The following is a 17393-nucleotide window of genomic DNA, read 5'->3' as shown; positions in this document are numbered from 1 at the left end:
GCGCCAAAATGAGATAAGGCACGTGAGCGGTGTGCACACTTGGCACTGCATGATCAAGAGGGTCTGACGATACAAGAGACAATCAGGCGCGAGCGAGTTATCAAACATTGAGAACTCCAAGAACGTTTAATAACTCCCATCATCTTTGATATCAGAACAAACACAACACATGGGTAAAAGTAGCGCTGGTGATAATGTTAACATACGACAACAAAAAACCGGTGTGCACACACCACACAAAACACATCAGTGTCATCATCACCACCATTCATGTTGCAAATTATAAATTACAACCAGTTGGTTATTCAAACCACAACAAACAACGCCACATACACAAAAAAATCACTATCATCATTTACGCTTATGTATTACAGCCAGTCAGATAGCTGACTATATATACGGCCACAGCAATCACTTACAAGGAGCTCATGCTGATCACTTACAAGGAGCTCATGCTGCATCAGCTGAATGCCCACTCTGAATTATTTTCTCATTTGCTCGAAAGCAACGACATGAAGCGTGCTTCCATGGACCAATCGAGCAACGATGGTGAAATCAAATCAAATCAAATGAAACTGCAAGGGGCGTCACCGCACCAAGGCAACGCCGATGTAGAGAACACGGCATTTGCTCGAAAGCAACAACATGAAGCGTGTTTCCATGGACCAATCGAGCAAGGATGGCCAAATCAAATCAAATGAGACTGCAAGGGGCGTCACCGCACCAAGGCAACGCCGATGTAGAGAACACGACAAACCAATCAAGCAGGAAGCAGGGCAAGCCACATACACACGGCAGGAAAGCTTCAGTCTGCATGATGACGTACATGCATTCACGTTGGACGAGCCCCAAGATCAATTCACGGGAGAGGTGAATTACCTGCGGCATAATAAACCAACATTAGGTAGGGATGATTAATAAACAGATAATACTTTCATTGGATACAAGTAGTAAGTTGGTTTTTGTTCTAGAAAAAAGACAAGGCAGTGATTTGCTCAACACAACATTAAGTTTATTTGCAGAGTAGGGAGAAGCTCACCCGAGTATGGTGCCTCTGGGCAGCTCCGCCTTGTAGTACAACGAGTGGCTTGGCTCGTAGAGGGAAGGGTGATGGTACTTATTCAATCCGTCCCACTGAAGGTCATCCCACCAGTCCTTCTCGCAGTCCACCTTGGGTGGCTTGGTGTCGCGGTCGACGGACGGCAGACGCCTAAGGCTCCAACAGCCTCGGATCTTGACGGTCTCCAGTTTAGGCGCCCACATCCTGCACCCATAGATGCGCTGCAGCTTGGGGACCTCATGCAGGTGGATGCTCCTCAGATAGGGAAATTCTATAATTGTATCCTGTTTTTGGCGCCCAGGGGCCAAAGGGAAGACCTCCCTTAGATCATCACAGTACACTATCTCTAGGGTCTGCAAATAACTACAAAAGAACCTCCCTGACTTTCTGCTGGCCAAGGGGAACACATGTAAGAGCCTGGGGCAACAGTCCAGGTGCAACAACTCCAGGCTACAAAAGGTAAGAATTGACGTGGTAAATGTCTGTGCCGACAGAAGCTGGGACAACCATAATGTCTCCAGACGCCTAAAGCTGGACGCACCACTGCCCTGCCGAATAATGAAGACTGTGTGTAGCTTGGGGCACCTTTCGACTCGGCACCATCTTAGACTCTGCCATCCTGATCCGTCGGGAGGTGGAGGGATATTGGTGATGGACAGGTTATCATAGACATGCACAGATGTACTCTGCTTGCATGTAAAATCAGGCAAGAATGGGGCATCCTCCAAAAGTTTGTTGCCCTGTCGATGAATGATCTTTATCATACATGTCTTTGGTTCGTCCAAATACAGAAATATCTTAGGGCAGTCCCACATCACCATCACTTCAGCTGGGCCATCATCCTTCAAGACATCTCCATACATGGAATCCGCCATCGTCCTTCTGTGCGGTTGGACTTGCACTAGTTTGTTGCTGCTTGTTCCTTGGATGTCGCGACCACCAACAGTAGCTGCAGGACAGATATCAATATGTACGGATGTGGCCCTTAAAAAATCTCTTACAGGATAAAGCGACCTCAGGAGCCTTGTATCCATCAGACAAATCCGCCATCCACCCTTAAACTCTTCTTCTTTCTGCTGTTGGAGGGCTTGATCGCTATATGGATGTGCATGTGATGCTTCACCTCCGTCAGCTGATGCTGATATTGAGGTGGTGTCAAGATGCAGCAAACCAGACCATCCTCCCCCTTCGAATGTCTTAGGCCACAATATTGCACGGAGCTTCTCGCAGCCTAGCAGGATGATCCGCTTGGGGAGCGAGGTAGCTACCACTTGACTGAAATTGAGGGTTTTCACTCCTGTGCCTGAGAGCTCCAGCTCTTCAAGACTCCCCAATGATTCTTTCAAGAATAGGTTCTTCAATTCTTTGCAGTCCCTAAAAGAGATGATTTCTAACCCATCATATCGACCAATAATGACAGTCTCAAGGTTAATGTTGCTTGCTGAGCCAGATAAGCTAGCCTTGTCATCTCTGATCGTGGTTGCTGACCCATATATGCTTGACATGTCTTCTCTGGTCCTGTTTTCTGATAAATCAAGAAGATCCAAGTTTTCCATCTCTAATAACACATTATTGCTGAAGAAGCAGGTGGACTTTGTTACCCGGAGCTTGCGAATGTTACGCAGCCGTCCTCGCAAATGGCTCATGTCCCAGCTTTCAGCTCCCATAACGTTTAGCTCCCTGAGCTGGGTCAGGAGATCAATCACCTCTGCTGACAGTATCACATCCAAATCTGTGTAGCGCAGGTCAAGCACCTACAAGCTTTGAAAGCATGCCCACGACCTCTCCCTTTGCTCTGCATATGTTCTTTCGTCTTTGCAGTGGTCAAGCCATAGAAATCTAAGGCCGCGGCAGCAGAGAAATGGAGGTGATGAAAAGCTGAAGCTACACCTTGAGAGTTTTATCACACCAAGCTTGTCAAAATGCTGGAACATTCTGCTAGGAACGACTCCATTGGGAACCAGCACAAATCCATATGCTGGTGAGTTCCAGTGTGGTACGCACTCAGCATACCTTAGAAAGTGAGATGGAAATTCATTGTCGTGGTAGTCCATATCCCATCGGATCTCACCCAGCAGAGTCTCACTGACTTGCCATGCTTCAGCACTATCTGTGACTATCGGTATGATTCCATCACATATCCAATAGTTGCAGGCATGGGTAGCCAAATCATACTCGCTGTTGACATAATGGCGGCTGGTGCAATTTAGTGTCAACATATATAAGAAGCACTTAACAAGTATTGCAGGATCGACACCATTCTTGTATGCAACTAGTGTAGCCTCTTCACGCAGTAGATAGTACCAGAGATCTTGTGGATTTTTGTCATAGCATGAAGCTGAGAAAAGAACATCTGTTATATCCTTCTTCATGGCCTTGTCTTTCATATTGGGATCCATACGAAACCTCCCTTGGAAGGTCCATATCACCTTATTGGTCAAATATCCGTATACAGAAAGACCAAGGCTAGATATGTCAATCTCCTCATTGCTTCCATTGTGAAGAACCAGCAAAAACCTGCTGCCCTGTATGGTCCTCTGGATCTCTATTGCAACCTCTGTTATCCCCGTCCGAGTTTGTTGATCAGTAATACCATTGAAATCATCCTCCTCATCTTGCTTGTCAAACATCTCCATCACCTGATTGGGAAGCTTCAGCTGCTCTGCGATTTCCTTCTGAAGTGCTCTTGTGCTCTCCCACTTCGAGCAGTCGATGTGGATGACTCGCTCAAACTGCAGTCCCCAATACCATTTCTTTTCATTTCGTGCGAGCTGTTGGGCTACGACTCGCAGGACTGCAGATGCCCCCAGCCCATCCCAGCCATCGAAGTATATGACATTTTCTTTTCTTCTAGTATCCATGAGTTCATCGAGAATTCCTTCAACGGCCTCATCAATGGTGTTTGCCTTGATAACCTGCATGCATATGTGAAGCGATGAGTACGGTGGCCACCAGTGTCTAAGTAGGTGCTTACATAGTAGCGCAGTATATATATGAAACAAGATGTGATGGACAAGGCTACACATGTGTGATGCAATTAACTGACAGAACTCCTGACATATAGAACACTTTACAACAAAAGATTTACCACAATCGATGCACCAAGTGGGGTACAATAACCCAAATATTTTGTAAACTCGGCAGCACGGAATAAGAAAGATAACATGCAAAATTAAATGAGAAGTGATTGTTACATGTAAACATACCTCTGTACGCATGATGAATTGGCAAGATACTGCAATCTCTAACCTCTAGATTAATTTCATTTCTGGGTTATCACTGATCAGTTGGCTCACTAGAAGTCACCACCTCGAACTGTAGTTGATTCGTTCCTGTATACAAATACAATGATATGCAAGCAAGATCAACAAATAAAGCTCGATGACCTAAAGGAAAGCATGCAAAAAATACAATTCTCGTGCCTGCACAAAATTTTGAAAAAAATCACACGTGTATGTCATTGAGTACTGTGTGCGGCTGTTAAGTTTCATGCAATTTTTTGTATTTTTCTGTGCAAAAATAACAAAATTAGATCACATAAACATGCTTCTTAGCCTCTCATGCTTGACTTTTTAGTTTGGTCTACAAACCAATCACCTTCAGAAAAACTTTGCAAATACACAGGTTACTGCAATACCTACATGTGAGATTGTTCATGGAGTTTTCTGAAACTTCAAAACTAACTCTTTATTCTTTTCAGAGTAAAGAGAGCACATTTGCCCGAGGGCACAAAATCTGTGTCCCGATAAAACTAGCATACATAGATATGAAGAAGCAGGCAGGCTGATTGAGTACAGGTGTAAGCTGAGCTTTACATACCTTGGTTAAATTGAATAACTGGTACTATGCAGAGAGTGTGTTACTAGGTAGAAGCTAGCGCAACTAGAAGCTGGCTAGATTGCAGAGCAAAACTCTGGACACGCTACATGCTTCGACAAAATATTTGGGGTCCTTGTGGTTACACACAAATGCCTTAGCTAGACATAATAAAAGGAAGTAGTACTATTTCTTAGCTTTTGCTTTCCCTTTTGTCTTTCCTTGAGGACTATCTTTGCTTTCACTAAAGAAAGAAATCAATTCTATGCTTGTAGCTGGCTTAACTGCAAGATTTAAAGATAAAGATTTCAAGGCCTGACCGTCCATTGTCCGATGTCGTTGCTAACTAATCAAACAATTTTTGTGTACCTTGCATTACAATTCCAGTAAGGTATGACGACATAAGGAAAACTAATGTCGTGCAAGCTAGATTCAGGGATGCGGCTAATATCGCTAATCCTATTTATAGCTTGATCTTCTACACAGATTCCTATACAATTCATACTCACAAGGATTGCAGTTCTCTATTTGGAGGTAATGTAAGAGGCTGAAATAGTGAAATTCTTACTTAACTTTCCTACATAAAAATCAGAAAATGATTGATACACTGCTACAAACTTTAAGCAACCTATTTGCATATAAATATTGACACTATCAACGGAAATCCCTTTTGGAGGCCGAGCTCCAATGAGGCCTCTTTTTGAAAAATTCAAATTTCATCAAAATACATAATTTTACATTTCAAAAAATTCTGAAAAAATATAGATATACATGAAGGCATAATGCACAAGTGTGTAAATTTTCAGGATAAAATACCTTAAAATAAAGGTTGTGTAAAAAAGACAAATCTGAGGCTTTTTAACACGCGATACTATTCATCCTCCGAGGCTATGAATTTGTCTTTTTTGTACAGATCGCATATTAAGGTATTTCATCCTCAAATTTTGCACACATACACATAACATCCTTGTTTACTTGTACAATTTTTTTGAGTTTTTTTTTTAAACAGAATTTTTTTTATTTTTGATTTTTTCAAAAAAACGGCCTCCATGAAGGCCGAGAGCCAAAACGCCTCACTCCACTATCAAGGACTGTCAAGGCACATTCCAAACTGTACTAAATATTGACACACAAATTTTGCACCTTGCATTGTATTTGTCAGATATGGTCAGAATCATATTGCCAAGCTACAACACGAGCAACCTGTTGTACAGAAATATTGGAAAACGCTAATATGCTGCGCCGAAATACTTGGGCTGCTTCGTGCTTACCAGTGTGCACAAATGCCTTGGAAAGCAGAATAAAACAAGAGATAGTATCCTTACCTTTTGCTTTCGTTTTTCTCTTACATTGGGAGGATTACCTAACGCTTTGCTAAAGACAGAAATCAATCCTTTGCTTGTGTCCAGCTACCTGCAGGATTGAAAGATAAAGATAAAAGATTGCAAGAATGTCTCTTCACTATTGGATCCTCCTGCTAATTGAACCCTTTTGTGTCTTTCAGGCCACCTTGCCTGTCAAGTAAAGCATCCAGCTTTGGGTGTTCATATGTGTCCTATAATCACAAGAATTTCTGCTCTCTTTCTCTTTGGAGGTGATGTGAGGCTGATCGCTTAACTTTCCGGTAAAATCAGAAAATGCTTCACACACCGCTAGAAACATCATATGCAAACTACCTGCAACTAAAATGGTCACCCCCTCGCACTCAAGCACTCGAACTTGTTATCGAATATTAAATGTGCACCATGTAATGTAAACCTGATAAGCGTATCACAGTTTTTTATCGAATCTTAAAGTGCACCAGTAAGTGAACCTAGCAATGGATTTATGATCAAACTGAAACTATTGCACACTATATTTTGTTTACAAATTACGGTCAACCATAACTGATTGTTCACTAACAGAATAAATTATACTATTATAGATGCACATTATATTATATACTATGTAGGAACTGAATAAATGTTGCTGTCATCTCAATGTCGAGAGTCTCACTTAGCCTCGCCATTCATTTTACAATTCCTGCTACTATTGAGATGTATGGAGTGTATATATGTTATGACAGGTACAACGTACCAACGGAGAAGGCCCAATGGGCAGGGTTAATTACGGGCTTAGCCCAAGTTATCTTACCTATCTTAGAGTCCAAGTTATATTAGAGTCCAAGTTAGAGGCCAAGTTATCTAGGGTTTAGTGGAGGTTGTCCTCCTATATAAATACATGTACCCCTTCGATATTAAGCAAACAATAAACAGTATTCTGTTGTCGTCTCCCTCAGGAGACGGGAGCCCCAAACCCTAGCCGCCTCTCTCCCTCAGGAGACGGGAGCCCCAACCGCCGGCGCCGGCGTCCCCAACCTCGCAGCCCGCACTTCCACCCCTACAACCTACGTCCGAGACCTGGTAGAACCCTAGCCTCTACCAATTTGGTATCAGGTAGCTTGGGTTCGATGAGTTTGTCGAACCTTCCCACCACCACCGCCGCCGCCACCACCGCCTTCCCCGCCACCTCGCAGCAGCAGCAGCCGCCGCACCACTCGCCGCCGCCGGCCACCTCAGGTCCGGCCGCCTCCGGTACCACGGCCCTGGCGGCCGAACCCGCCCCCGTCCTCTCCCCGACAGAGATGTCCTCGGCAATCCGCGACCTCAACCTGGCGACCTCAACCTGGCGGCTTCGAACCTCCGGACTTTCCTCCAGGCTCCGTACGCAACCCCGCCACCACCGCCTCCGCCCGCGGCGCCCTTCGTGCCACCGCCCCCGGCCACTGTCGCGCCCCAGGGCCTGCCGATCACCCAGGTCCGTTGGCCGCCGTCGCCATCCCCGCTACCGACGTGGATCGACACGCCGACCTACACGACGGCGCCGCTACAACCGACGGTGTTGTAGCCACCCGCCCTCACCTTCGGAGGGTTCGGCGGGTACACTGACCCGTACGCTGGGAGCTCTGTGGTGCCGCAACACTCTCCTTCCGCCACGCTGGGTCGTCACGAGGGCACCTTCGCGGCCTCGCCACACGTGCAGCAGCCACCCCGCTTCACCAAGCTGGAGTTCGCCACCTACGACGGCACCGTCGACCCCCTGAACTGGCTCAATCAGTGCGACCAGTTTTTCAGGGGGCAGCGGACCATGGCGTCCGACCACACGTGGATCGCCTCCTACCACCTCCGTGGCACCGCCCAGACGTGGTACTACGCCCTCGAGCAGGACGAGGACGGGATGCCTCCGTGGGAGCGCTTTCGCGACCTGTGTCTCCTCCGGTTCGGCCCCCCATACGTGGGAGCCGCTTGGCCGAGCTCGATCGCCTTCCCTTCACCACCTCGGTGCAGGACTTCGCCGACCACTTCCAGACGTTGGCCTGCCATGCGCCTGACGTCACGGCTCGCCAACGCGCCGAGCTCTTCGTCGGCGGCCTTCCCGACCACATCCGCATCGACATCGAGATGCGCGACCCCCAGGACCTGCAGACGGCCATGTATTACGCATGTGCGTACGAGCAGCGCGCCAACGCCCTGCAGCAGGCATTCCCGGGCCGCGGCACGCGTCCCCCGACCCGCCCGCCCCGGCGGCCGCCACCCCGACACGCCCCGCCCTGCCGGCCGCTACTGCGGCTGCCCCCGCGCCGACACGCACCTTCCGGCGCTTGACGTCGGCCGAGCAGCTCGAGCAGCGCCGCAAGGGCCTGTGCTTCAACTGCGACGAGACATATGCGTCGGGTCATACATGTGCCCGCCTGTTCTACTTGGAGACCGTCGACGACGCGGAGGTGGAGGCCCTCACCGCGGAGCTCGAGGCCACCACACTCTCCGAGGCCGGCGTCACGACCTATGGGCCGGTCGACGCGACCGCCTTCGTCGTCTCCCTTCATGCCATGGCTGGCATCAAGACGGCAAAGACGATGCTGCTTCCGGTGACGATCAACGGGGAGCGTCTCACCGCGCTCGTGGACACGGGTTCGACGCACAACTTCCTGTCCGGGGACGCCATGCGCCGCCTCGCACTCTAACCGGCGGGCTCGGAGAAGTTCAGCGTCACCGTCGCCAACGGGGACCGCCTTGCTTGCCAAGGGGTGGCGCGACAGGTTCCCGTCCTCATCGGCAACGAGCCGTTCTCCAACGACTGCGTCGGCATCGACCTGGGCTACTACAACTTCATCCTCAGCATCGACTTCCTGTCCACTCTCGGACCCATCCTTTGCGACCTCGATGTGCTGTGCCTCATCTTCTGGCGCGAGGGCGGCCGTCGCGTTTAGTGGACAGGCATCGGCGGCTCCGGCGCCGCGACTCCGCAGCTCCAGTTGATGGCGGCCGCACTGGACGAGGCGCATCCCCTCCTGGCCGACCTCCTGCAGCAGCACAGCAACATCTTCGACGAGCCACAGGGCCTCCCTCCCGCACGGCCCTGTGACCACCGCATCCACCTGCTGCCGGACACGGCACCTGTCGCCGTGCGTCCGTACCGGTACCCTCAGCTGCAGAAAGACGAGCTCGAGCGTCAGGTGGCGGTCATGCTCGCGCAGGGCATCATCCGGATTTCGACATCGCCGTTCTCCGCCCCGGTGCTCCTTGTGCGCAAGCCCGACGGCACATGGCGCTTCTGCATCGACTACCGCGCCCTCAACGCCCTGACGTCCAAGGACAAGTTCCCCATCTCCGTCGTGGATGAGCTCTTGGACGAGCTACACGGAGCGCGCTTCTTCACCAAGCTCGACCTTCGCTCGGGCTACCATCAGGTGCGCATGCACCCTGATGACATCGAGAAGACGGCGTTCCGCACTCACCATGGCCACTTCGAGTTCCTGGTGATGCCGTTCGGCCTCTCCAACGCGCTGGCGACCTTCCAGGCCCTGATGAACGACGTGCTCAGCCCATACTTGCGCCGCTTTGTGCTTGTTTTCTTTGATGACATTCTTATCTATAGGGCATCTTGGGCGGGGCACCTACAACACGTGCCCATCATCTTCAACGAGCTTTGAGTGCATCGTCTTCACCTCAAGCGCTCGAAGTGCTCGTTCGGCACGACCTCCGTCGCGTACCTGGGGCACGTCATCTCGGCGGACGGGGTAGCGATGGACGCGGACAAGGTCGCCGCCGTCGCCGCGTGGCCGACCCCGCGGTCACCACGGGCGCTCTGCGGCTTCTTGGGCCTCGCCGGCTACTACCGGAAGTACATCCGGGACTTCGGCCTCATCACCGCGCCACTGACGCGTCTCCTTCGACGCGACGCCTTCTCCTGGGACGAGGAGGCGACTACGGCATTCGAGGCTCTCCAGCGGGCGTTCACGACATGACCCGTCCTCCAGATGCCGGACTTTGATATACCGTTCATGGTGGACTGCGACGCCTCTGGCATCGGCTTTGGCGCCGTCCTCCACCAGGGCAAGGGACCGCTCGCCTTCTTCAGCCGCCCCTTCGCCGCTCGCCATCACAAGCTCGCGGCCTACGAGCGCGAGCTTATTGGGTTGGTTCAGGCGGTGCGCCACTGGCGGCCTTATCTTTGGGGCCGGTCATTCCGTGTGCGCACGGACCACTACAGCCTCAAGTTCTTGCTGGACCAGCGTCTCTCCACAGTTCCGCAGCACCAGTGGATCAGCAAGCTCTTCGGCTTCGACTTCACCGTCGAGTACCGCCCCAGCCGTCTCAACACGGTCGGCGACGCCTTGTCCCGCCGCGACACTGAGGATGTTGCGGACGACGTCGCCATGGCTGGCACTATCATGTGCATCCGCTCCGGGCCATCTTTCACCTTCATCGACGACATTCGTCGGGCAACTTCGACGGACGCGGACGCGCAGGGCCTGCGCCAGCGCCTTGACGCCAGCGAGCTGGACGTGCCCTGGCGCTTGGACGAGGGGCTGCTCCTACATGGCCGCCACATCTTCGTGCCCGACCATGGCGACCTGCGCCACCAGGTCCTGACCTTGGCGCACTCTGCAGGGCACGAGGGCGTGCAGAAGACTCTCCATCGTCTCCGTGCTGATTTTTACATCCCCGGTGATGGCGCGATGGTCCGCGACTGGGTGCGGTCGTACGTGACGTGCCAGCGGAACAAGACGGAGACACTACAACCCGCGGGTCTACTGCAGCCGCTGGACGTACCCTCCCAGGTGTGGGCGGATATTTCCATGGACTTCATCAAGGGCCTTCCCAAGGTGGGCGGCAAGTCCGTCATCCTCACGGTAGTTGACCGCTTCTCCAAGTACGCGTACTTCATCGCCCTGGGTCATCCATATACAGCCGCCTCCATGGCGCGGGCCTTCTTTGACGGCATCGTCCGCCTCCACGGTTTTCCGTCGTCCATCGTCAGCGATCGTGATCCTGTGTTCACGAGACATGTCTGGCGGGATCTCTTTTGACTGGCGGGCGTGAAGCTCCGCATGAGCACGGCGTTCCACCCTCAGACAGACGGCCAATCCGAGGTGGTCAACAAGGTGATCGCCATGTACCTGCGCTGTGTTACTGGTGATCGTCCACGAGCTTGGGCGGACTGGTTGGCGTGGGCGGAGTACTGCTACAACACCTCCTATCACTCCGCCCTGCGCACCACGCCTTTCGAGGTGGTCTACGGGCGCCCACCTCCGGCCATGCTCCCTTACGAGCCTGGGACGGCTCGGTCCGAGACGGCGGGCGACTTACTCCGCACCTGCGACGACATTCTGGCTGAGGCGCGCCAGCGTCTTCTCCAAGCACAGCAGCTGGCTCGGAAGTACTATGATGCTCATCATCGCGAGGCGGAGTTCGCAGTGGGCGATTGGGTGTGGCTGCGCCTCCTCCACAGGACCACGCAGTCTCTGGACCCGCGCTCCAAGCGCAAATTGGGACCTTGCTATGCCGGTCCCTTTCGTGTGCTGGAGCGTGTCGGCACACTCGCATACCGCTTGGAGCTGCCAGCTGGTTCTCGCCTCCACGACGTCTTCCATGTCGGCTTACTGAAGGCCTACCGTGGGGACCCTCCTGTAGCGACGCCGGCCCTTCCTCCTACTTTGGATGGTCGCCTCCTTCCAACTTCCGCACAGGTGGCGAAGGTGCTGCAGGCGCAGCAGCGTCGCGGCGTCTGGCATGTCTTGGTACAGTGGACCGGCCTGCCAGAGGAGGAAGCGACTTGGAAGAAGCTCGACGATTTCCGCCAACAGTTTCCAGATGTTCAGCTCGAGGACGAGCTGTTTGAGAAGGCGGGGAGAGATGTTATGACCGGTACAACGTACCAACGGGGAGCCCAAGTTATCTTACCTATCTTAGAGTCCAAGTTATATTAGAGGCCAAGTTATATTAGAGTCCAAGTTAGAGTCCAAGTTATCTAGGGTTTAGTGGAGGCTATCCTCCTCTATAAACACATGTACCCCTTCGATATTAAGCAGACAATAAACAGTATTCTGTTGTCGTCTCCCTCAGGAGACGGGAGCCCCAAACCCTAGCCGCCTCTCTCTCTCTCTCTCACGCTGCGACGGCGCCCAACCGTCGGCGCCGGCATCCCCAACCTCGCAGCCCGCACTTCCACCCCTACAACCTACGTCCGAGACCTGGTAGAACCCTAGCCTCTACCAATATACCTTCACTGCACAATGCAGCTAAGCTAGCTAGCTGTGTCTGTGTTCTACAAACAAGCTCTGCATGCCCATGCTTCATGTGCCACCTTGTGGTCTAGTGGCATCCAAGATTTACAATTTGGTACACTACCACCAAACTAGACACTAAGCAATTTCTGCTAGTACAGCCAAACTGCTTGTACCCAACGAAGAGCATCTGCGTCAACGCTAGAGTGTGCCTCTTCAACAACAACAACGGTGCCTGGATCACTCCTCCTACAACCAAGCCAACATGGCTTCACTGTAAAGAAAAATGGAAACATTACTTTGTTTTTATATCATATATACTATATATGTAGTATCCCTTCTGAATTTTGCTTCACTTTTCCTATTATTTATTTTTCCTGTCTATCTTAGTTATCTCTATTCATTGTCAAGGCTTTTCAGTAAGTTGTAATAGCTAGTGCAAGATGTCATGTTGCAAAGTTAGAGATGTACATCACCTCAGTCCAAATTCAACAGAGACTGTTTTACTTTCAAATTTTCAGTTGGTCAATACTGTCTCAGGCTATCTAAATTGCAGGAGGACACTGTGTTACTGTGACCATAAAATGCACAAGAAATACATATGATTCTTCACATACTGGATAACATTTTGTGCTGTAATATATATCAAATACCTAAAATACACTCACCTGGCCATGATCTGGGGTTCTTGGGCATGCAGCCGGTGACTTCTGCTATTCCTAATATTCAAACTGCAGTATGATTGTCCTTCAGAGGCATTTCTCCCGTAAGTTCTTCCCAGCACTTGCTGCAGCTTGTTCTCAAGTAGCTAACGGTGACACAATTACAGTGACCTTGCCCAAGCAGAACCGCTACAAATATACCCTTTATATGGCTCACATTGCAATCAAGTACCCATATGGCCAGGCATTAGATTTCAACAAGGGATTGGTTCAGGTGTCACATTGACTTGTTCTAGCCTGCCCGCGGAAACACTTCTGTTCCAAGTTAATAATAGAGGGTCAGTGGATGCTGATTCAACGCTCCGTTCCCTTTGTTGCTTGGTACAAAACCATCAGTGGGATCTTCTTTCAACAAACTTTGAGGCACATCTCCAAGCCATATACACCGAAGAAATAGCCTGCACATTTTGTAATTAATAAGAAAGCGGAAAGAAAAAACATTGAGGAGATGGAGCTTTATCTGGCAGGAGGTTAAGTACAGACTACCATCATTCTAGTTATACTAAAATGAAATCCCAGTAAAAAAAATTATACTAAAGTGAAATGAAAAGATTAACACTCGGAACTGTTAAGGCAGAAGAGTGGTGGTTTCTTCTGTCAATGTATAGAATTTGGTAATTAGTGCACAGAATGCCAAAACTTGGCATACCTTTTCACTTTGGTAAACAAGATCAATAAGGATATAGATGTCATGCACAATCTTTATACCAAACTGCATACTGCTGTCAGCAAATGCAGTTTCGCCCTTTGTCTGTCAGATCCATATCAACCAACAATTAGGAACAGATGTTAATCAAAATAATCTTCCCGGACTACAGTTTCGTGCTGACATAAACACACCTTTTATGAATCCTGCACCTGCAGGGAACATGATTTGTTCTTACTCTGTCAGACAATGCCAGTTGATGGCCAGGGAATATAATACATGCTTGGTTTTGTTCAACTTTCCTCCTTTTCTTCCGGTCATAGCACTTCTGATTTTAGTTAAACTTGAAGCATGTACGACGTTGGATGAACAGATAGTAGAATTACCAGAAGTCCCCACAGGAACAAATGCCATTGCTAAACTTGTGAAATCTGACAGCATCTCTCACAAGAATATCACGACCGGTTATCTTAGAGATGAACTTGGTAGCATTGTGGCAATCCACACACACACGCAGATTCTTGACAACCCGGATCGGCATTTCCTCCGGAACAAAAATTAAGCCAAAGGCAATTGCAAGCTTCTCGCTATGATTGCTGAGCATGTGAACCTTCTCAGCATCTGCCACATCATGCAGCACTGAACTGACATCAGGCTTGTATCCTTCTTCCGCCATCTTAGAGTTGAGCCATTGGAGCTTTTCATAAATTGTTCCGGAGAAGGGGTGAGACTGATCGTCGGCTGAAAATATGTGAACTTTATTTTTATACTTGATCCAGCTGCAGCCTGGTTCCTTCTTCACTTGCCTATCCCTCATTCCACGCCTAAGCAGGGCAACCTCGCTCCATTCACCTTTAGAAGCATGCATGCTGCACAGCAAGACATAGCTCGCTGGGTTTTGTGGGTCAGTTTTCAAGAGATTCTCAGCAGCCCATTTCCCAATCTCCATGTCACCACGCAACCTGCATGCGCTAAGCAATGTGGCCCATCCAATTGCATCAGGACACCGTGGCATCTGCCTTATGAACTCCTCAGCTTCTTTTAACCTCCCTGATCTGCTATACAGGTCAATCATACAAGTATAGTGATCGACCAAGGGCACAATACCATGGTCCTGCTGCATGGAATGGAAGTAGCTGCGGCCTTTCTCCACAAGCCCTGAACGGCTACAAGCGGAAAGGACACCGATAAATGTTACTCCATCAGGCTTCACACCCTTCAGTAACATCTTTTCAAACAAATCTATAGTTTCTTTTGCTTTCCCAAACTGCGCATAACCTGAGACAAGGGCTGTGTAGGAGACCTGATCGTGAAATGGCATCTCATCAAATAAGCGGTGTGCGTCCTCGATACTGCCGCACTTTCCATACAAGGTAACTAGTGCATTAGACACTGTAATGTACGGCCTCAACCCTGAGACAAGCGCCATGCAGTGGAACTGTGCTCCCTCTTCCAGACTTGCTAGATTAGCACAAGAACTTATGACACTGCCAAGGGTGAAATCATCAGGCTTAATGCCATCCCTCTGCATCTCCGAGAAGACCCTGACGGCCTCCTCACCGCACCCATTCTGTCCATAGCCAACAATCATTGCAGTCCACGAGATGATGTTTTTGCATGTCATCCTTCTGAAAACGGCTTCTGCCAGTCTGATGCTCCTGCACTTTGAGTACATGTCAACAAGTGCACTTCCAACAAAGATATTGCCATCGTACAGAGTTCTGATTGTGTAGGCATGGATCTGCTTCCCCTCTTCTGAGGCAGCAAGGGCGCCACAGGCTGTAAGGATGCTCCCAAAAGTGTACTGATCAATGCCGACGCCCTCGGCCCTCATCCGCCTGAATACATCCAGCGCCTCCGACTGCAACCCATTCTGCGTCAGCCCTGTAACCATGGTAGTCCAGGTGATGGAGTCCCTGTCGACCATCGCCTCAAACACCCCCCTAGCCTCCTCAACCATCTTGCACCGGAGCAGCCCCGTGATCATGGTATTGTATATCACCACATTCTTGACCACCATCTCATCAAAGACCCGCTTGGCGTCCCCAATGAGGCCCATCTTGGCGTACATATCGACCAGGGGGCTCCCGGTGAAGGCGTACGCCCCGAACCCGAGCCGCATGATCTGGCAGTGCACCTGGCGGCCGAGCGCGCGGTCACCGAGCGCCGACGCGGCCATGACCATGCCGGACATGGTGATGCGGCTGGGCCTGACCCTGGCGCCGTCCATCACCGCCTCCTCCCGGAGCAGCGCGCGGTACGCCCCGGCCGCCCGTGCGGGGGCGCCGGCACGGGAGAAGCCCGCGATGAGCGCGTTGTAGGACACCGCGTCGCGCTGGGGCATGGACGCGAAGAGCCGGTCCATGTCGGGGAGGAGGCGCGCGTGGGCCAGCGCCGAGAGCAGCGCGTTGCGGGTGAAGAGGTTGGGGTCGGGCATTGCGTCGAACAGGCGGCGCGCGAGGGGGAGGCGGCCGGACCTGGCGTATGCGGTGAGCAGGTGGTTGAGGACGTAGGTGGGCGGCGGGTGCGGGAGCGTCCGGAGGACGAGGCAGTGGACGGCGCCGGGGACGCGGGCCCCATCGCGGCCGCCGGCGGCGGCAGAGGAAGAGAGGAGCGCCGCGTAGTGGTTGCAGAGCGGGCGGCTCATAGCGAGCGGGAGCCGGCAAACCGGTGGGCTCACTCGCGAAGCGCTTCGCGATCCATATCGTGCGAGTTATGATGGGCCTCCAATAAAAAAGGGTCTTGACACAACAAATATAACATCATGGATGTACTTTATTAAATGACCGGTTAAAAATGGATGTACTTTATTAAAATGATTGAAAATTATCATTAAAGTTCATGGGAAATACAAAGCAACTTGAGCATGTATATCCAGATTTCAAGACCGTCGAGCGATTACTATTGTCACTGGAACGAGTTGCCTGCAAACTGTTGTGGCTGCTTCTTTACTGGAGTCGGCTTGATCATATTCACACTCCAGAAAATTCTAATGAATAAAAAAAAGCATATAAGATGACTTGTGCCCATCCTAGCTACTCCCTCCGTTCACTTTTATAAGTCGTTTCAGACAACTGAAATTGAACTGTTTTGCATGCTGTCTGAAATGTCTACAACGCATTATAAAAGTGAACAGAGGAAATATGTTTTAGGTGTTTTATTTTCTTAATTACACATAGCTTTAATCTTATATGACTTTACGCACCTCGTCTAAGAGGGCAATGGGTAAACCTTAGGTCCAACCCTCTTCCTTTGATACACAACACCATGGACAACATGGAAACTGGTGGGAAGAGGGAAGGACATTCATGGAAGACCGGTGCTCCAAAAATGCTATTTATGAAAGCATATTAGAGTACTGTTCTTTTTAGTTCCGTCAACTATTTCGTGACTAAACATGTTAAGCGTACAAAACATTTGTGAAAGTTTATAAAAAGAAACAATCCTTTTTCTTGTTTGAAAAGGGGTATTTACGATGATCTCTCTATCTCTAGAACCTTCATCGCAAACACATTTTACCGTAATGGCTGACGGGGATATAGCCCTAGGATAGGGTCATAGGTCTGACCAATACGTCCTATCCAAGGGCACCTCATTATT

The 17393-nt window shown here is 50.3% G+C and overlaps 1 protein-coding gene across 4 annotated transcripts; it reads right to left on the bottom strand.

Annotated features, from left to right (window-relative positions):
• Positions 1-239: 239 nt before the first annotated feature.
• LOC123403333 (putative pentatricopeptide repeat-containing protein At1g68930) lies at positions 240-16461 on the bottom strand. Of its 4 annotated transcripts, XM_045097272.1 has the most exons (6): positions 13988-16461; positions 13797-13898; positions 13094-13545; positions 4267-4392; positions 1040-3975; positions 240-879 (listed from the first exon to the last, which is right to left on the bottom strand). In XM_045097272.1, exon 1 carries the CDS (start codon positions 16438-16440, stop codon positions 14176-14178), a length of 2265 nt encoding a protein of 754 aa, XP_044953207.1. In that variant the 5' UTR covers positions 16441-16461; the 3' UTR covers positions 240-879; positions 1040-3975; positions 4267-4392; positions 13094-13545; positions 13797-13898; positions 13988-14175. The 4 variants fall into 4 exon arrangements, with proteins under 4 accessions (XP_044953207.1, XP_044953206.1, XP_044953209.1 ...); XM_045097271.1 differs by having other exon boundaries at positions 13797-16461; XM_045097274.1 differs by lacking the exon at positions 13797-13898.
• Positions 16462-17393: the final 932 nt, after the last annotated feature.

The sequence above is a fragment of the Hordeum vulgare genome, chromosome 6H (assembly GCF_904849725.1).
Source record: "Hordeum vulgare subsp. vulgare chromosome 6H, MorexV3_pseudomolecules_assembly, whole genome shotgun sequence".
Classification (NCBI taxonomy): Eukaryota; Viridiplantae; Streptophyta; class Magnoliopsida; order Poales; family Poaceae; genus Hordeum; species Hordeum vulgare.
Note: the sequence above shows the minus strand (reverse complement) of the source record. Positions and strands in the feature narration are given on the sequence as shown.

Bases quoted from the DNA above. Each gene is read 5' to 3' on its own strand.
- LOC123403333 (XM_045097271.1), bottom strand. From the start codon at position 16,440: ATGAGCCGCCCGCTCTGCAACCACTACGCGGCGCTCCTCTCTTCCTCT.